General features: G+C 47.3%; 1 protein-coding gene across 1 annotated transcript in view; it reads left to right on the forward strand.

The window, feature by feature from the left end:
- Window positions 1-1,187: 1,187 nt before the first annotated feature.
- Window positions 1,188-21,373, forward strand: part of SEC14L5 (SEC14 like lipid binding 5) — a 105,125-nt gene continuing 84,939 nt past the window's right edge. Inside the window, exon 1 of the mRNA XM_082260011.1 lies at window positions 1,188-1,276. Within this exon, the coding sequence (XP_082116137.1) occupies window positions 1,214-1,276 (63 nt within the window). The 5' untranslated portion in view covers window positions 1,188-1,213. The remainder of the gene's footprint in view (window positions 1,277-21,373) is intronic.

Raw genomic sequence — 21,373 nt, forward strand, 5'->3', positions numbered from 1 at the left:
AAAGAAGAACCCAAAGATCACTGTGGCTGAGCTCCAGAGATGCAGTCAGGAGATGGGAGAAAGTTGTAGAAAGTCAACCATCACTGCAGCCCTCCACCAGTCGGGGCTTTATGGCAGAGTGGCCCGACGGAAGCCTCTCCTCAGTGTAAGACACATGAAAGCCCGCATGGAGTTTGCTAAAAAAACACCTGAAGGACTCCAAGATGGTGAGAAATAAGATTCTCTGGTCTGATGAGACCAAAATAGAACTTTTTGGCCTTAATTCTAAGCGGTATGTGTGGAGAAAACCAGGCACTGCTCATCACCTGTCCAATACAGTCCCAACAGTGAAGCATGGTGGGGGCAGCATCATGCTGTGGGGGTGTTTTTCAGCTGCAGGGACAGGACGACTGGTTGCAATCGAGGGAAAGATGAATGCGGCCAAGTACAGGGACATCCTGGACAAAAACCTTCTCCAGAGTGCTCTGGACCTCAGACTGGGCCGAAGGTTTACCTTCCAACAAGACAATGACCCTAAGCACACAGCTAAAATAACGAAGGAGTGGCTTCACAACTCCGTGACTGTTCTTGAATGGCCCAGCCAGAGCCCTGACTTAAACCCAATTGAGCATCTCTGGAGAGACCTAAAAATGGCTGTCCACCAACGTTTACCATCCAACCTGACAGAACTGGAGAGGATCTGCAAGGGGGAATGGCAGAGGATCCCCAAATCCAGGTGTGAAAGACTTGTTGCATCTTTCCCAAAAAGACTCCTGGCTGTATTAGATCAAAAGGGGGCTTCTACTAAATACTGAGCAAAGGGTCTGAATACTTAGGACCATGTGATGTTTCAGTTTTTCTTTTTTAATAAATCTGCAACAATGTCAACAATTCTGTGTTTTTCTGTCAGTATGGGGTGCTATGTGTACATTCATGAGGAAGAAGAATGAACCTAAATGATTTTAGCAAATGGCTGCAATATAACAAAGAGTGAAAAATTTAAGGGGGTCTGAATACTTTCCGTACCCACTGTATATATAAATATAATAAAGTAAAGCCAAACCATTTCTTTTTTTTTTTTTTGGGCTAGAGTAGAGAAAAATTAGAACCCCATGCCATGAACCTCTTTCATTTAGAATAAGGAAAAACTCCTAGCTCAAATGAAGTAAATGAAAAGAAACACAATGGCTAACATATTGTCTTTTGTACAGATAGACCCAGTTGGTGAAAGAAGATGGTGCAGAAGTACCAGTCCCCGGTAAGGGTGTACAAGTACCCGTTTGAACTTGTCATGGCGGTAAGTGATGTTTATGTCGTCCTCCTTTTTGTTTTAGAACCTCTTGGGAATATTGATTATGTGCACCACAGCTGTCTGTGGAAAGGGCAGACAAGACATTGAAGTATTAATTAGTGAGATAACTGGTTAAGCACAAGCCATTTTGTTTGACAATGGTGGCATGGGTTTATGCGTCCTCCAGCAAAGTGATGTCCAAGCTCCCCCACCCACTCCATCCTTGCCGCTGCCATTGACTTCTCCTCTTCTTCTGAGTCTACCAGCTTCTTGCTCAGTCACTAATAATGACCTTTGTAGTAATATTTGGTAAACATGTCACAGCAGGGGAGCGTCCTTTCATCTTGACCAACCTGTTTGCTCAAAACTGTACAGGCTTTTCTTTGTTTTTGGCAGAGACAGAAGGTTAGTGGCGGTCAAATATTCTAGTGGCAAGCGTGAGAATGATCCCATTGATGATTATAGCCTGTAGATCAAAGGGGAAGCCTGAAAAACAACAATTTCCCAGTAGGTAGGCCTTCCGGCAGATGCAATTTTAAAAGTCTCTTCTGCCATAAAATCTAAAATATGGAGCCGGGTATCGGGATAATGTAGCTCCAGTGTGCAGAACTTACATCATTGGTGCCTGCCCAATAGGCCAAGCAGGAAGATGGCAGACCATGAAGAGGAGAATAAAATGGCACCGGTGGAGATGGAGTGGATGGGAGAGGTCAGACCTCACATCACTGGAGGAGAGCACACCCAGAGATAAGTCAGTCATACTATACAAGTTTTCTGTGCACAAATGCCATCCACCCTTTACTTCCGCTTTAACATTCTCAGGGAGGGTTCCCATGCTGAGAGAACGTTAATCTGCATCAGAGTTTCTCAACCAGGGTTCTTCCAGAGGTTTCTAGGGGTTCCCTGAGCAATGAGGATTTTCTGCCACTTAGATAATTTCCCACTGACACCCAGTGCTGGGACAAGGTAATCTAAAGCCCAGGGCAAACATACCAAATTGAGCCCCCCTCCCCCTAGGATTTATGAGCATTACCTGTCAGAAAAAATCCCTTCCCCCAAAAATAAACTGAGCGCCAAACTGCACGCTTAACTCAAATACTCTCATTCCCCATATACTCCCAGCACAATCCCCCCCCCCCCAAAAAAAAGAAAAAAAATCCTCCTCCCTAGCACAAATACTCTATCCCTCAAATTTCCCCTCAGAGCACATGTCCTCAATCCCTCACTCGGAATCCCCTCTCCCAGCGCATGTTCCCCTTCCCCAATCCCCCATCCAAACACAAATCCCCACCCCCCAAATTTCCCATCTTAGCACACATGCCCCCCAATCATGCCTACTAGCATGAACCCCCCTCCAAAAAAAAATTGCCCTCTTAGCACAAATCCTCTCCCCCATATTACCTTTTCTAGCACAAACCCCCAATCCTTTATCCCCCATCTCCCCTCTCAACACAAATCCCAACAAATCCCCACTTCTAGCACACCTCCCTTAAATTTCCCCTGCTAGAACAACTCTTACCTCCTGCCCCCCCCAAATTCCCCCTCCCAACACAAATGCCCTCCCCCTGATCTCCTTGTGGTGCCCCTGATCCTTACATGATACCACAGTGCCCAGGGCAGCTGCCCTTCCTGCCTACCCCTTGTTCTAGCCCTGCTGAGACACCATTGATCTTTTTAGCTATCTGTAAGAGGGTAATTATTCCCAATGACCACAAGTGTTAGGCGCTTTCTTTCCACTGATCATCACACTAATGTATCATGAGTTGTAGATACAGTTATTTTTTAGCAGTCGTTCCCTGCGACCGGAAAGGTATTTCAAGGGTCCCTCTGTGTTAAAATCTGGATCCAAGCATTGGATGGACATGATATTCAGTCATGATGTTTACATTCTTACTGGTTTGCCTACAAATAAACTTCTCCAGCCTGCAGATGTGCTATTCTCTGTGTGTGTATATATGTACTCCCTGTGCACAGAGAAAGAAGTACGATGTTAGAAATGATTTTAGTGCATTATGCATTCATGAAAAGAGTACAAAATGAAAGCCTTACAGGTTCTTAAAGGCAAGATGTTTGGCAGTTGCAATATGCACAAGTACGATAATACACAATAGTGTATATTTGTTCATTGAATATATGTAAAGGCTACCTGCCACTCAAGGACACATGACGAAAAGTTAATCCGGTGACACTGCCGGCGTAGGATCAGGAGACAAGAGTACTGTGACGTCAGGGAACTTTGCGTAGATCACCTAGACAAAGCCCAGTGTGCCGAGGCTCGGATATCGCCCCAGGCCACAGGCCAGCGTAATACCGGTGTGATTTGCACGGTGTAGATTAGATAACAGATACAGTTTCCCATCAGTTGGTCACAGAAGACTCAACAGAGCTCCACAGTGTGCTACAGAAATACATTATAGAGAAATTGTTACCGGTGATCAAGGGTCAGTTTATGTAAAATGTATATTTCAGGTTGCGGTAGGAGCTTTTGAGTTTAAAACTCCCGACACAGAAACTGTTATTTAAATATATTCCTCAATAGCCACAAGGCATATACACTATATTACCAAAAGTATTGGGACGCCTGCCTTTACACACACAGGAACTTTTAATGGCATCCCAGTCTTAGTCCATAGGGTTCAATATTGAGTTGGCCCACCCTTTGCAACTATAACAGCTTCAACTCTTCTGGGAATGCTGTCCACAAGGTATAGGGGTGTATCGATAATGTTTGACCATTCTTCTAGAAGCGCATTTGTGAGGTCAGGCACTGATGTTGGATGAGAAGGCCTGGCTGGCAGTGTCCACTCTAATTCATCCCAAAGGTGTTCTATCAGGTTGAGGTCAGGACTCTGTGCAGGCCAGTCAAGTTCCTCCACCCCAAACTCTCTCATCCATGTCTTTATGGACCTTGCTTTGTGCAGTGGTGTGCAGTCATGTTGGAACAGGAAGGGGCCACCCCCAAACTGTTCCCACAAAGTTGGGAAAATGAAATTGTCCAAAATGTCTTGGTATGCTGACGCCTTAAACTGGAGTTCCACCCAAAAGTGGAACTTCCACCTATCTGATTGTTTTCGGGAGGGAGGGGGAGTGGGTACCTGTTTTTTTTTTTTGCGCATGCGCAGTGGAACCGCCCGTGAAGCCGCAAGGCTTCACTGCTGGATTCCCTTACTGGCAAAAGCGGCGGTGGCAGCACCCGACAGCCAATGAAAACATCAGCTGGGGTGCTGACATCACTGAATTCCAGAACAGTTAAGTGTCCTGATATTAAAAGTCAGCAGCTACAGTAAGTGTAGCTGCTGACTTTTCATTTTTTTCTTGGGGCGGAACGCTTAAGGATTTCCCTTTACTGGAACTAAGGGGCCAAGCCTAACCCTTGAAAAACAACCAAAACAAAATGATTTGGACCAGTGCACAAAGCAGTGTCCATAAAAACATGGATAAGCGAGTTTGGGGCGGAGGAACTTGACTGGCCTGCACAGGACCAACATTGAACCTTATGGACTAAGACTGGGATGCCATTAAAGTTCATAGTTACATAGTTAGTCAGGTTGAAAAAAGACACAAGTCCATCTAGCTCAACCAATAAAAAACAATAAAGAAAACACAACCATACAAGCCACAGTATGTGTAGCTGCTGACTTTTCATTTTTGTGTAGGGGGGCTGGAGTACCACTTTAATGACAGACAGGGCTGTGCTGTGGAGCCAGAGATGTATAGTAACTAAGTAGAACTACTTCACTACTGTACTTAAGTACCGAAAGGCGGTATCTGTACTTTCCTAGAGTAGAATTTTTTTCTCCTACTTCCACTTTTACTTCACTACATTTTTTCGATGATTTCAATACTTCTACTCCGATATTTTTTTTTTGTGCTGCATAGTTACTCGTTACTATTATAAAAATTACCACTGCCAGAACAGTAGATGGCAGGTTTCATGAAGTTCAAAACATGTGTATTATCAGCGCATACGAAAATAAATGCTACTGTATGTATAAATAAAAGCTGCATTTGAAATAATAAAAAACAATATGATGTTCAAACTTTTGACTTCTTTCTTTAATAACTACATAACACAGTACTTGTACTTTTACTTTCAGTACTTGAGTAGCAATTTTTTTTTTAAAAACTACTGGTACTTTTACTTTCAGTACTTGAGTAGCAAAATTTAAAAAAAAACTACTTGCAATACTTAAGTACAAAAAATGTTGAATACTTTAGTACTTCTACTCAAGTCACTTTTTGATCGAGCACTTGTACTTTTACTCAAGTATGGGTTTCGAGTACTTTATACAACTCTGTGTGGGTCACAGCTGTGCAAAATCTCTGGACTGGATGGACAGAAATACAAATCTTCTGGCATGTAAATTAGCTGCCTTCTATGTATTTTATCTTTGTATTTAGCTGTTTGCTCAGAGGCTGATGAACTGTGAGCTCCCATGCAGTCAGCGGTCCAGGGATTTGATATGCATGCTGTTCTTCCCCTTCTATCAGGAGGGCTTCCCAGGCAGATCAGAGAGATTCTGATTGGTCGGCGCCAGCACATGATTTTTTTGACCAGTCAGAGTCCCTCTGATCTGTTCTAGAAGCCCTACAGAAAGAAGGGGAAGAAGAGGGGTGATTTCAAATGCCCAGGTTAGTACATTGGCTGCATGGGCACTGGCAGCTCAGCATCCGGGTAAGTAGGTGCAGCTGGGACTGATGGGATGGGGAGGGCATTACGGGGGTCAATTTTTCATTTTTTGTGAAAAGGTGAACTTACACTTTATTGTTCACGTATCATTTACTAAAAGTGGCCTTTAACCTTTCGGTGAAGATCGGTGACCATAACCTGCTCCTAAAGCTGGCCATACAATAGTAAAGAAATTTGTTTTAGGAGCGTTCGTTCAATTTTCCTCTATTTCTGGGGTCAAATCAACATTCGTTATTGAGAACGCAGGATGGAAATTTATTTGCAATCAGATTTTTTACGGTGTATGTTGGTTTTGTTCAGTAAAGTCCATTTATTTCAAAATCGAATGGTAAAAACAAACAGAATTTCGAAGTACTTGTGAGCGACATTCGTCAAGTCATCGAATGTGCCTGGAAATTTTCCACAAATTTTTGTACAAATTTGCATTGGAAATCTACTAGTGTATAACCAGCTTAGGTTTTCTTTCTCAGTCTGCGGGCTGCAGGCATCAGGTGAGATCGGATATCTCCCCGAGGAATCTGTGTGTTTGTCCTGACTGGGCTGAATCTGATCTGCGGCTGGCTGTACGATGTAATAGCAATCCCTCAACCTCCGACAATCCCGCACATCTTGATCCGGATAAAGATACATGAGATTTTCACAGATGTTTAAATTTTAAAGACGGCGCTATTCATTCACCGCCGCGCTTACGTATTGTTCCTCATATAGCCGGCCGTATTGTTTAGCCAGCCGGGAGATCAGATGATAAAGGCGATCGCTAGACGAAACACAAACCCCCGGATTCGAGAGGATTCAGGTTTGCAAATAGTCAGTAATGACCCAGGGAGGGCGAGAGGCAAAGAATCAGACAGGGGGGGGTCGATGCACAGTTTTCTTTAAGGGTCAGTCCATCCAAAACTGATATTTTATTGATTGGTAGATGCTGAAGAGTAAAATCCCTAATTTTTCTTGTTTAACGGGGTCTCTATTGGTGAAATTTCTGTATATTTCCAGGTCTGCATGCCTACTGTGCCCATTATGAGGGGTTCCTACCACTCCTGCTCTGAGTTTCTGGGTCTTCACATCTGCTGCGCCATCATGAGGGGCTCCTACCATTCCTAACATGGTTCCCAGGTTTACACACCTGCTGTGCCAATTTCAAGGGGATCCCACCAGCCCTGCACTGAGTTCTGTCAACAATTTGAGGGGTTCCCACTATCCCTGCACTAAGTTCCTGTGTCCATTATGAGGGGTTCCTACCACCCCTGTGCTGAGTTCCTGGGTCATCACACCTGTTGTGTCCATTATGAGGAGGGGCTCCCACCATCCCTGCACAAAGTTCCTGGGTCTGCACACCTGTTGTGTCCATTATGAGGGGTTCCTACCACCCCTGTGCTGAGTTCCTGGGTCTTCACACCTGTTTTTTCCATTATGAGGAGGAGCTCCCACCATCCCTGCACAGAGTTCCTGGGTCTGCACACCTGTTGTGTCCATTATGAGGGGTTCCTACCACCCCTGTGCTGAGTTCCTGGGTCTGCACACCTGTTGTGTCCATTATGAGGGGTTCCTACCACCCCTGTGCTGAGTTCCTGGATCTGCACACCTGTTGTGTCCATTATGAGGAGGGGCTCCCACCATCCCTGCACAGAGTTCCTGGGTCTGCACACCTGTGGTGTCCATTATGAGGGGCTCCCACCATCACTGTGCTGAGTTCCTGGGTCTGCACACCTGTTGTGTCCATTATGAGGAGGGGCTCCCACCATCCCTGCACAGAGTTCCTGGGTCTGCACACCTGTGGTGTCCATTATGAGGGGCTCCCACCATCCCTGCACAGAGTTCCTGGGTCTGCACACCTGTGGTGTCCATTATGAGGGGTTCCTACCACCCCTGTGCTGAGTTCCTGGGTCTGCACACCTGTTGTGTCCATTATGAGGAGGAGCTCCCACCATCCCTGCACAGAGTTCCTGGGTCTGCACACCTGATGTGCTCATTATAAGGGGTTCCCACCATTCCTGCACAGAGTTCCTGGGTCTACACACTTACTGTTTCCATTATGAGGGGCTCCCACCACCCCTACTCTAAGTTCCTAGGTTTGCACACCTACAGTGCCCAATATAAAGGGTTCCTACCACCTCTGCGCTGAGTTCCTGGGTCTTCACACTTGCTGTGCCCATTATGAGGGGCTCCTGCCATTCCCACCCTGAGTTTCCACGTCAACACAACTGCTGTACCCAATATGAGGGGTACCCATTATCCCTGCACTAAGGTCCCAGGTCTACACACCTGCTGTGCTCATTATAAGGGACTCCCACTATCCCTCCATAGGGTTTCCGGGTCTGCACACTGGCGGTGCCCATTATGAGGGGCTCCCACTACCCTACACTACGTTTCTAGGTCTGTCCCACCATCCCGGCACTAAGTACCATAAGTACCAGGGTCTGTACACCTGATTTTCCCATTATGAGGGGTTCCCACAATCCCTGTGCTGAGTTCCCAGGTCTGCACACCTGCTGGACCCATTATGAGGGGATCCTACCATCCGGTCCAGGGTGATAGGTAGACAAAACAGGCGGCCACCTTAGGTGCTTCAGCTGGAGGGGGGGGGGGGGGGGCACAAAAAGGATAGGACCTACAATTTGCAGCCTGTCGGCTCCATCGAACAGTGCGACGGCCGCATAGGCTTCGTGATTGCTGGATAGACTTAGTGTCGGTCCAAAGGCACTGTTACAAATTCGCACTGTCCATACAGAGTGAGTGAAATTATTTTACAGTAAACCCCCCTCCATTGCGGGGGTTACGTTCCGGACCCAGCCGCGAAAAGTGAAAATCCGCGAAATAGAAAAACCCTATTAAAATGCATTGTAGGCATGTTTTTTTTTACTGTCACTGTACGTGTAAAAGCATTTTAAGGTCTTTAAACACACTTTTAAAACAATAGAAACTCATTTAAACACATAAAAGATACTGAGAGACATAGCAAGAGCTATGGAAAACACAAAAATATTTCATTTTTAATGATTTATATAGTAAAATAACAAAAAAAAACGCAATATACCGGGACCGCAAAAACTGAACCGCGATGGAGCGGGGGTTTACTGTAATGGTATTTAAATAAAATTTGATGTGAATGTTGCACAATGATGGCTGTTATTTAATTCCATGAATGCATGAGAGGGAATTCTGGTGGAATGAATTAGGAGCCAGTGGAACTTTACTATACTGTATGTATCTGGGACCACAGGAGAGACCTGCATAAGGAACTATGAGACGTATATACTGATCAGGTCCATACTACACTACCTTCTGGTGAGTGTGAATTTTGGAAGGTGGTGGATTTAGGTACGCTTAAGCTGGGTGAATCACCATATGAGTGATTATATGCAAGATATTACTATTGGCGCAAAATTAATATATCAATGGACACTTCATTTGAATTTGTATAGTCACATTTTTTTTTTCATTTTTATTGCACCAAAATATCTTTCATTTTCTATTTGTCATATTGTTTATTGCACATTTTTTAGGTATAATCCGATATCACTTATTTGTTGTACATCACTAGTGTTGTAAACTGTAGGTTTATTAGGATAATTGAATATTCACCGAGAGGTTAGCGCATCTACTCATTGACACTGGTGTGAACCTGGTTTATTGTTTCTTTTTGGAAGAGAGGAGAAGGACCCATGTGATGTTTTTCATGGTCACATCCCGCTGTCCTCTTCCTCCCCTTTGTATTAATAAATGGCATAAATCTGTAATGTAGTGGAAAGTAGGATATGTTGCAGATGCCATTTAGCAGGTAAACACTCACCTTTTATTAGGAATGATCGGATGTCCCCGGTGACATTGTACCTGAGTACAGGAGCTCATTAGGCTATTGATACACTGAGCGCTGCAAATCCCGCACCTGCTGCACACGCCAAAACCCCTTTGCTGTATCCTGGAATAATACACATTATTCTGTAAAGCCTATTGTTTTCTCAGCCATAACAAAAATAGTTGCAAGCATTTATAATTATCGCTGTAATAATGCCAATTAATATTGTATGGCGGTGGCCAAACCTGGATGTGTTTCAGATGAATGAGGCACCAATCTTAGAAACATAGAAGAGTGAAGGCACAAAAAGACCACTGGTCAATTGAGTTGGCCCAAGATTTTAACTGTCTGTTTCTTTTTTGTTTTGTTTTTCTCTTTGTAGTGTGTTTGTGTTAAAGGGTACTGCTGTTTGTCCCCAGTTTTATTCCTGAATGGATGTAAGCAGCCAGGCATACAGTAGCTTCCCTGTCTCTCTATCACATACCTGGTGAATGCTGCAAGGTTGTGGAGGCCTCTCTTGCACCTCCTGCCCAATACTCCTGAAGGTGGAGACAGAGAGTGAATGGCAAAGAGTGGCATGAGTGCCGGAGTAGTTGGATGGTGAAGTCCACTCCATAGGTGGATATAACTGGTAGATGCAGCCCTTGGAACAGGATGCAGAAGCAGCTCGGCACCAAAGCAGGAGAGGGAGGAAGGACCAGGAGAAGTGCAGAAGTCAGCAACAACCAGGCAGCGAGGGACTGAATCAGCAGGCAAAGCAAGCCCAGAGGGCAGGCCAAGGTCAGTAACAGCCAGACAAAGCAGTACAGAATCAGCAGGCAGATACAAGTCCAATAAATAGGCTGAGGTCAGAGTAATCAGGTAAACAGAGTTGAAGCAGGAGCAGGAGTGGAGTCCAAAGTTCATGCACTGGTAAGCAGGTACAACAGATCAGGTCCCAGGAACACAGGAACAAACTGAAGATCATTCAGCAACTTCTCATAATGATAAACCAGTTTAAATAGGCCACTGGGTGCCAAGGGCACACGCTGGTATGTGCCCTTACGTTCTCGTGATAAACCGGCACAGTACATCTACCTTTGCCCCTGTGCTTGAAATTAGCATGTGTGTAATGCGCGCGCACACGAGCACATGTCTGCACTGGTTTTCTGGTGTTAGGAATTTGATTTACCTTCACAAGAACCAAGCAGGTATGTAACGCAAGAGGGCACCCCAGACCGGGTACCTCCGTTGAAAGATGCTCCTAGTGCTTTCCGAGGGCTCCAAGCACTCCACCAGACACCGTACCCACTTCAGACTCCACGAACCGCCGCAGCTTGGTTAGGGTCTTGGCATCTCCTACCCACCCTGGACCTACGACAAGGCTCCAGGTTCCTGTGGGTGAACCTCTCTTTTCCCAGAGAGTGCAGCAGAACAAGCTCTTACACAAGCTCTTACAAGAGCTCAGTGATTATCCAAGGGAGTATTGGGGTGGAATGGAGCAGAGTAGGCGTTGGTAGTCCTGCTACAGTTCCCACTCCATTCCGACCAGATGAATCAGGTCTGACCCCAAGTCATCCGCTTTGGGGAGACCCAGTAGGGCTTCCCTGGTGTCCTGGATTTCCCAGCGCCGAAACTCTGCTGGACATCCAAAGTCCCTCTCCTCAAAGGCCTTCCACAGCAAGCCCGGGCCACTATAGTCCTCACCTTCTGGCATATTGTAATCAGCCATCCAGTGGTCGCGCCGGGTGGTGTACCACTTTAGTGCCCGGTAAGCTTCATCCAGCCACAACTCCTTCCAAATCAGGTTCCACAGCTCCGTCACCCACTCATCCAGGGGTAGCTCTCCTAGGAAAGGTAACCGCAGGGCAACGTATACCTGGAACCGCTGTTCTTCGCTGGGAAGGTTCTCTCTCCGCCTCCACTGCACATCCTCTAAGGCCTCATACCACATTTCCTTTCTAGTGAAATCTCTCCAGTCCAGTATGGCTTCCTCTGATACAGGCCCATCCTGTTGGACCAAGTGTTGCTGCAACCTCCAGAGAAACTCCTCCTCATATGGGGACGCTGCACGGGTGTTAGCTCGCTCCATAACGTTACCGGTGTCTCCGAGCTGCTTCTCCTCACACTAGGACGCCATCCCACCACTGCCACCAATGTAACGGAATAGGGCACCCCAGACCGGGTACCTCCGTTGAAAGATGCTCCTAGTGCTTTCCGAGGGCTCCAAGCACTCCACCAGACACCGTACGCACTTCAGACTCCTCGAACCGCCGCAGCTTGGTTAGGGTCTTGGCATCTCCTACCCACCCTGGACCTACGACAAGGCTCCAGGTTCCTGTGGGTGAACCTCTCTTTTCCCAGAGAGTGCAGCAAAACAAGCTCTTACACAAGCTCTTACAAGAGCTCAGTGATTATCCAAGGGAGTATGGAAGACCATAGCAATCCCTGCAGCAGATTCCCCCAATAAGAGACAGAACTCTAGATTGAGGTTGAATGAACTCAGCACAACTTTATTGAACACGACTTATATACAGTTTTCACCCACAAAGTTACCACCCAGATGGACCTTGTTGAAGACTGAACATAATATTCACCATCCAATAGGAACAGAGTTTTACACTCTCATACAGTGTACAAAATATACAATGTGGGACAATCCCCCCTCCCCCTTAGCATCCAATCCACATTCCTATAAGTTTCTCTTAAGGCAGACAGACAGAACAAAGGTGGGCTCATTAGCACAGTTAACAATAGGTGAATGGAAAAGCTGTCTCAGACCCTATTTTAGACAAAAGCACTTCAATGATTAGCAGCCATGCTGTCTCTACCAGTTCCTGGATGCCCAAATTAGGCGCTGCACTTCCTGTGCCTGACAGTCTAAAGAGATATGATAGATCTCCATATTTCCTGAGAGATATGGTTAATGCATATTATTGTCCCATTTGAAGGAGTCCAACCATATTCTCAGTGTTCACCACCCTCTTGGTCACCCTGCATCCATAACAGATGCAGGGTGACTTAAACATAAGAGAGCCCCATAAGGCTTGGCATGGTGCCCCCCAACCTCTCTAAAGGAATTTGGAGTCCACAACCCCCATGCCCAAAGTGACTCCCGTCACATTTCTCCCCTTTCGGCAGGAGACTAACACAGAAGGAGACCCCAAACGGGTTTACTTCGAAGTTAGTCCTTAGTTCCAGTCCTCCAATGTCTGCACGCACAAAGTACCCCAAACAAATTGTCGGGAAAACAGTGTTACTCACCCAGCCAACCTCTGCCTCTCTCGCAGAACATACCCGCTGCTGGGGATAAGTGCGGACTGGCCCTTCTCCTGGGTGTCCTTTCAGCCACTGAAGAGAAGACAGGGTGGTGGGGCTCACTTCGTCAGGCTGTTGGGGATCTGGGCCGACTGTCCAGCATCCCTGGGGTGTACAAATGAAGACTGTAGCTTTTGCGGGTGCTGGGCAGAGGTTGGTAGCACTCTGCCCTGTTGCCAGCTCTTCTGCTGGGTTGGGGTTGGCGAATACTACCCCCAGGACCTGGTTGGGGGTCTGCTGTAGAGAGGAGGGATCGCCTACCTCCTCCTCCTGGTATTCCTGCGGGGCAGGTTGGGGATCTGAACCGGCCGTCCAGCATCCCTGTAGGTCTGGTGCAGAGACCGCGGTCCCATCTGTACCATTGGGGTCAGGGCTGTTGTCTCCCTGTGGTTGGGGAGAACAATTAGTTGTCTCCTCTCCCTGGAAGGTACACTGCTGCTTGGAAGGAAGGAGGACACCTTCAGCTCCCTGTAACTCCTGCTGTAGCTGGGGACCTGGGCCAGCTGCCCAGACTCCCTGTAGGGCCGGTAGAGAGACCTCGGTCCCATCTCCACCTGCCAGCGGTGGGTCTTTACAGTACCACCAGTCTGTATTGTCGCTCCAACTCAAAGGTTGTGGGTCTTGATCTGCCACCCAGGACTCCGGCTCTGCTTGCAGGGTAGATTGGGGTGGAATGGAGCAGAGTAGGCGTTGGTAGTCCTGCTACAGTTCCCACTCCATTCTGACCAGATGAATCAGGTCTGACCCCAAGTCATCCGCTTTGGGGAGACCCAGTAGGGCTTCCCTGGTGTCCTGGATTTCCCAGCGCCGAAACTCTGCTGGACATCCAAAGTCCCTCTCCTCAAAGGCCTTCCACAGCAAGCCCGGGCCACTATAGTCCTCACCTTCTGGCATATTGTAATCAGCCATCCAGTGGTCGCGCCGGGTGGTGTACCACTTTAGTGCCCGGTAAGCTTCATCCAGCCACAACTCCTTCCAAATCAGGTTCCACAGCTCCGTCACCCACTCATCCAGGGGTAGCTCTCCTAGGAAAGGTAACCGCAGGGCAACGTATACCTGGAACCGCTGTTCTTCGCTGGGAAGGTTCTCTCTCCGCCTCCACTGCACATCCTCTAAGGCCTCATACCACATTTCCTTTCTAGTGAAATCTCTCCAGTCCAGTATGGCTTCCTCTGATACAGGCCCATCCTGTTGGACCAAGTGTTGCTGCAACCTCCAGAGAAACTCCTCCTCATATGGGGACGCTGCACGGGTGTTAGCTCGCTCCATAACATTACCAGTGTCTCCGAGCTGCTTCTCCTCACACTAGGACGCCATCCCACCACTGCCACCAATGTAACGGAACAGGGCACCCCAGACCGGATACCTCCATTGAAAGATGCTCCTAGTGCTTTCCGAGGGCTCCAAGCACTCCACCAGACACTGTATGCACTTCAGACTCCACGAACCGCCGCAGCTTGGTTAGGGTCTTGGCATCTCCTACCCACCCTGGACCTACGACAAGGCTCCAGGTTCCTGTGGGTGAACCTCTCTTTTCCCAGAGAGTGCAGCAGAACAAGCTCTTACACAAGCTCTTACAAGAGCTCAGTGATTATCCAAGGGAGTATGGAAGACCATAGCAATCCCTGCAGCAGATTCCCCCAATAAGAGACAGAACTCTAGATTGAGGTTGAATGAACTCAGCACAACTTTATTGAACACGACTTATATACAGTTTTCACCCACAAAGTTACCACCCAGATGGACCTTGTTGAAGACTGAACATAATATTCACCATCCAATAGGAACAGAGTTTTACACTCTCATACAGTGTACAAAATATACAATGTGGGACAATCCCCCCTCCCCCTTAGCATCCAATCCACATTCCTATAAGTTTCTCTTAAGGCAGACAGACAGAACAAAGGTGGGCTCATTAGCACAGTTAACAATAGGTGAATGGAAAAGCTGTCTCAGACCCTATTTTAGACAAAAGCACTTCAATGATTAGCAGCCATGCTGTCTCTACCAGTTCCTGGATGCCCAAATTAGGCGCTGCACTTCCTGTGCCTGACAGTCTAAAGAGATATGATAGATCTCCATATTTCCTGAGAGATATGGTTAATGCATATTATTGTCCCATTTGAAGGAGTCCAACCATATTCTCAGTGTTCACCACCCTCTTGGTCACCCTGCATCCATAACAGATGCAGGGTGACTTAAACATAAGAGAGCCCCATAAGGCTTGGCATGGTGCCCCCCAACCTCTCTAAAGGAATTTGGAGTCCACAACCCCCATGCCCAAAGTGACTCCTGTCACAAGGTAGTGTCTTATTTTGATTTTATTGCTTGAAGTACTTGAGTAGGGTATAGGGTGAGCCTTGGAATACTCCAAATGTAGTGCAAAATGTAATGGAGGACACTCTCTGACTTTGACTTTCTCTTCAGGGTAAAACCCCTATTCAGGCTAGTGATGAGTGAACTACAGCTCAAAGGACTCCAATACAAGACCAAACTGAGCTGGCAAATCTGGATCAGTTTCTCCAAGAATTACCAAAGACAGTCTCTAGGATCTCTTTCAGACTTGTACTCACTGTGCCCTGGGTACTTGAATGCTTTCCTGCAGTACCAGACAGCTTCTGTACTATGAGCCTTCAGGTCAGATCCTCTGTAAATTTCCTTCAAACTGCATCTTTAGACATGGGTCCCTCAGCTCTCCACATCTGGGCCCCCGATTGCCTCCTCCAAACTTCAACTAAGTGACCCAGAGGGCCACAGCTCTAAGGCTTTGTCTTCTCCACCAGGACAAGGACCCTGCTGTTCCAGGCCTCAGCCTGTTTATACCCACCTCAGCCCTTTACTGATCGTTCTGACCAGGGATTGGCTGAGGCTGTATGAATATGCAAGTTGAGGGTCTGCCTCTTCCAACCCACTAAATTCTGGAACCTACTAGAAATCCGGGGGAAGCAGTTAAGCCTGCAACAAGTAGATCCCAGAACAGTCAAAAGCAATCAAACTTCGCTCAGCTGGCTACAGAGGAGCCAAAAACTAAAATTGCCTCAATACTATTAGCAACCTAACTAGGAGGGTGCTACAAGCTTTTTACTAAATATAGATCTACGGTATGTTTGTCCAAGCATGTTTAAATTACATTACTACTGTTTGACTCATTACCTCGGCCAGAAGTCTATTCCAACTATTAACTACCCTTTCTTATCTTACTAATATTTTTGTAACTGAGGTCTCCAGAACTGGACACAGTATTCTAAGTGAAGTCTAACTAAAGATCTATTAACCACCCCCCATCCGCGGTACAGCCTATATACGGCTGCAGCGCGGACTTGAATTTTCGGGAGGCCGTTTTTAAACGGCCTCCCAGTGACATGCCCCCAGCGCGCTCCCGCGAGCGCGCTGCGGGGAAAATCTGTGTCGGCCGTGTCCCTTGGACACGGCCGATCACAGATCGTGGTGAATGGCCAATCACAGCGGCCATTCACCACGTGATCGGGCCGTCCAATGAGCGATGATCTCATATGTAAACATATGAGATCATCTCTCATCGCCGGCGCTCCTTCCTCACACGGAGCCTGCAGTGTGAGGAAGGAGGGGGAGCCTCACATCGCCGGGGACACAGGAGAATGTAATCAGGGCACCGATCACCAGTGCCCTGATTACTAAAGGTAAAAATACACACACAGTGCCCCCCCATCAGTGCCCACAGTGCCCGCCATCAGTGCCCCCCATCAATGCCCATAATCAGTGCCCATAGTGCTGCTAGTCAGTGCCCATCAGTGCCTGCTCATCTAGGCACTGATGAGCACTGACTGGCAGCACTATGGGCACTGAGTGTGGGCACTGATGGTGCTGCCCATCAGTGCCGCTCATCAGTGCCACCCGTCAGTGTCCAGTGCCATCCGCCAGTGCCCATCAGTGCCGCCTATCAGTGCCCATCAGTGCCGCCCGTCAGTGCCGCCTCTCAGTGCCCAGCAGTGCCACCTGTCAGTGCCCAGCAGTGCCACCTCTCAGTGCCCAGCAGTGCCACCTCTCAGTGCCCAGCAGTGCCACCTCTCAGTGCTCATCAGTGCCGCATCTCAGTGCCGCCTATCAGTGCCGCCTATCAGTGCTCATCAGTGCGACATATTAGTACCTCCTCATCAGTGCCCATAAGTGCCACCTCATCAGTGCCCATAAGTGCCACCTCATCAGTGCCCATCAGTGCAGCCTATCAGTGCCCATCAGTGCCGCCTCATCAGCGCACATCAATGAAGGAGAAACATTTATTTTCAAAATTTACTCGCAGAAAATAAGAAAAACTTTTTTTTTTTTTTTTTTTAATTTTCTGTCTTTATTCTTTTTTTTGTAAAAAATAAAAATCGCAGAGGTGATTACATACCACCAAAAGAAAGCTCTATTTGTGTGAAAAAAATGATAAAAATCTCATATGGGTACAGTGTAGCATGACCGCGCAATTGTCAGTCAAAGTGTGAGAGCGCTGAAAGCTGAAAATTAGCCTGGATGGGAAGGGTGTTTAAGTGCACAGAAGGCAAGTGGTTAAGGGGAATCAGAACCTCCTTCCCCCTGCTGGGAATCCCTCTAGTGATAACTAAAGATTTATATAAAGGAATCAGGACCTCCTTCCTTCTGCTGGTGATTCCTCTAGTGATAACTAAAGATCTATATAGAGGAATTAGGACCTCCTTCATCCTGTTGGTGATCCCTCTAGTGCAGTGGTCTCTAAACTGCATCCCTTTGCTTGCCTTTATCCAGCCCGTGAGGCCTAATTCCTGCCACTGACACCAACAATGAGGCATAATTCCTGCCACTGACACCAACAATAGGGCACTATCCATTCCACTGACACCAACGACAGGGCATAATTTCATCCACTAACTATTAAAATGGGGCACTATTCCTCCAACTGGCACTATTTCTCCCCCTAATACCAAAGATTGGGCTTTTGTTTTACTATTACTGGTCCGGCCCCCCTAAAGTCTGAAGGACTGTAAACTGGCACTTTGTTTAGAAAGTTTGGAGACCCCTGCTCTAGTGATAACTAAAACTCTATATAGAGGAATCAGGACCTCCTTCTATTGATCTCACCAATGATACTCTCCAGAATTATATTCACTTTTCCCACTGTTAGGCCACAGTGTTTGCTCATTTTGCAATCATGGATGCCTCTGCTAAGAGCAACATGTCATTGGATATTATCATAAAAAACTGTCAATTATAATTTTTAAGTAAACCAGCACTTTATTGTAATCACATTCCAGTAAATTATTCAAAAGAAGTAACATAGGGAACTGCAGTGAAATATTGAGGTTGTTTTGGTCAAAGGGAATCCGAGGTGTCCATCTTCTTAGTTACATTCGTTCTTAGCTTCTATTCGTTCTCATCAGAGTCCCGTGTGGCATTTTTTTGGTCTGCTTGGACACCCAATCGTCAGTGTGAGGAATCTCAATGAACACGTATTTCCCCTGCCACATGATAACGATCGATGTAAAGCTGTCCATAATGCTCTTCCATTCATTTGACCCCTTGTTCATGTAGGTGTACATTTTGTTGAACTTGCTATGTTGCAATTTTGCTTTCTTCTTGGCCCACAGAGACTTACAAGCTCCCTTCTTATTCTCTTTCAAAGCATGTTCTGCTCAGGGATCAGGTAGGGCATTTCCGGGGGACAAACAAGATGCTGCTGCCATGGTAGGGAGGGCATAAGTTGAAACCTGTGTCCCTTCAGACTGGCAGAGGTAGACAATCAATCGCAGAACTTGAGAGGACAACATTGTGCAATTTCACCAGCTGCTGCCTGATAAGAGCAGAGAGAGAACACCAGAACAAGGGCAAGAGCAGAGAGAGAACACCAGAACAAGGGCAAGAGCAGAGAGAGAACACCAGAACAAGGGCAAGAGCAGAGAGAGGACACCAGAACAAGGGCAAGAGTAGAGAGAGGACACCAGAACAAGGGCAAGAGTAGAGAGAGGACACCAGAACAAGGGCAAGAGTAGAGAGAGGACACCAGAACAAGGGCAAGAGCAGAGAGAGTACACAATAACAAGGGCAAGAGCAGAGAGAGAACACCAGAACAAGGGTAAGAGCAGAAAGAGGACACCAGAACAAGGGCAAGAGCAGAGAGAGGACACCAGAACAAGGGCAAGAGCAGAAAGAGGACACCAGAACAAGGGCAAGAGCAGAAAGAGGACACCAGAACAAGGGTAAGAGCAGAAAGAGGACACCAGAACAAGGGCAAGAGCAGAGAGAGGACACCAGAACAAGGGCAAGAGCAGAAAGAGGACACCAGAACAAGGACAAGAGCAGAGAGAGGACACCAGAACAAGGGCAAGAGCAGAGAGAGGACACCATAACAAGGGCAAGAGCAGAGAGAGTACACCAGAACAAGGGCAAGAGCAGAGAGAGGACACCAAAACAAGGGCAAGAGCAGAGAGAGGACACCAGAACAAGGGCAAGAGCAGAGAGAGTACACCAGAACAAGGGCAAGAGCAGAGAGAGTACACCAGAACAAGGGCAAGAGCAGATAGAGGACACCAGAACAAGGGCAAGAGCAGAGAGAGGACACCAGAACAAGGGCAGAGGAAGGACACCAGAACAAAGGTAAGAGCAGAGAGAGGACACCAGAACAAGGGTAAGAGCAGAGAGAGGACACCAGAACAAGGGCAGAGGAAGGACACCAGAACAAAGGTAAGAGCAGAGAGAGGACACCAGAACAAGGGCAAGAGCAGAAAGAGGACACCAGAACAAGGGCAAGAGTAGAGAGAGGACACCAGAACAAGGGTAAGAGCAGAGAGAGGACACCAGAACAAGGGCAAAAGCAGAGAGAGGACACCAGAACAAGGGTAAGAGCAGAGAGAGGACACCAGAACAAGGGTAAGAGCAGAGAGAGGACACCAGAACAAGGGCAAAAGCAGAGAGAGGACACCAGAACAAGGGCAAGAGCAGAGAGAGGACACCAGAACAAGGGCAGAGGAAGGACACCAGAACAAAGGCAAGAGCAGAGAGAGGACACCAGAACAAGGGCAAGAGCAGAGAGAGGACACCAGAACAAGGGCAAGAGCAGAGAGAGGACACCAGAACAAGGGCAAGAGCAGAGAGAGGACACCAGAACAAGGGCAGAGGAAGGACACCAGAACAAAGGTAAGAGCAGAGAGAGGACACCAGAACAAGGGTAAGAGCAGAGAGAGGACACCAGAACAAGGGTAAGAGCAGAGAGAGGACACCAGAACAAGGATAAGAGTAGAGAAAGGACACCAGAACAAGGATAAGAGTAGAGAAAGGACACCAGAACAAGGGCAGGAGCAGAGAGAGGACACCAGAACAAGGGCAAGAGCAGAGAGAGGACACCAGAACAAGGACAAAAGCAGAGAGAGGACAGGAGAACAAAGGCAAGAGCAGAGAGAGGACACCAGAACAAGGATAAGAGTAGAGAAAGGACACCAGAACAAGGATAAGAGTAGAGAAAGGACACCAGAACAAGGGCAGGAGCAGAGAGAGGACACCAGAACAAGGGCAAGAGCAGAAAGAGGACACCAGAACAAGGGCAAGAGCAGAAGGAGGACACCCAAACAAGGGCAGAGGAAGGACACCAGGACAAGGGAAAGAGCAGAGAGAGGACACCAGAAAAAGAGTAAGAGCAGAAGGAGGATACCAGAACAAGGGCAAGAGCAGAGAGAATACATCAGAGCAAGGGCAGAGGAAGGACACCAGAACAAGGATAAGAGTAGAGAGAGGACATCAGAACAAGGACAAGGGCAGGAAGAGGACACCAAAACAAGGGCAAGAGCAGAGAGAGGACACCAGAACTAGAGAGACTGAGGGCAGGATCTGCCTCTTAAAGTATTCTCTTTACAGCAGAGCTCAGACTAGGAGTGATAGGGCAGCACCAGGAGCCAATCAGATGTACATATGCTGAGAAGAAACTGACAGGAGGAGAGAGCAAAGAGATAACTCATCATTCTGTTGCTGTTGAATTGTGTGTGGGGGGCGGGCTGGTGACCTACTTTTATTGTTTATCTGCAGTAGGGAAAAGTTAGGTCACCAACTTGTGCTGTGCTGTGTGACAGGGTTGTGTAACCTCAGGAACGGATGACACAAAATACAAATCCTTCGGCAGGTAAAGCAGCTCCCATGTACGCATTTAATTTGCATACTTCGCTGTTTTTCTGGCGTTCACCTTTGATGTCACTTCACATTCTTTCAAGGAGACTAATGTTTGTGTCTTGGTGTTCTTGAGAACTATTTAGAGCCCTAGGCTTTCATTCACATCCAGCAGCAGTACATTGTGTTGTGTACAGCAGCTGTTGGAGCCCAGTCCCCAGGGAAAAGT

The sequence above is a fragment of the Pelophylax lessonae genome, assembly GCF_965119305.1.
Source record: "Pelophylax lessonae genome assembly, chromosome: 6".
In the NCBI taxonomy this organism is placed as follows: Eukaryota; Metazoa; Chordata; class Amphibia; order Anura; family Ranidae; genus Pelophylax; species Pelophylax lessonae.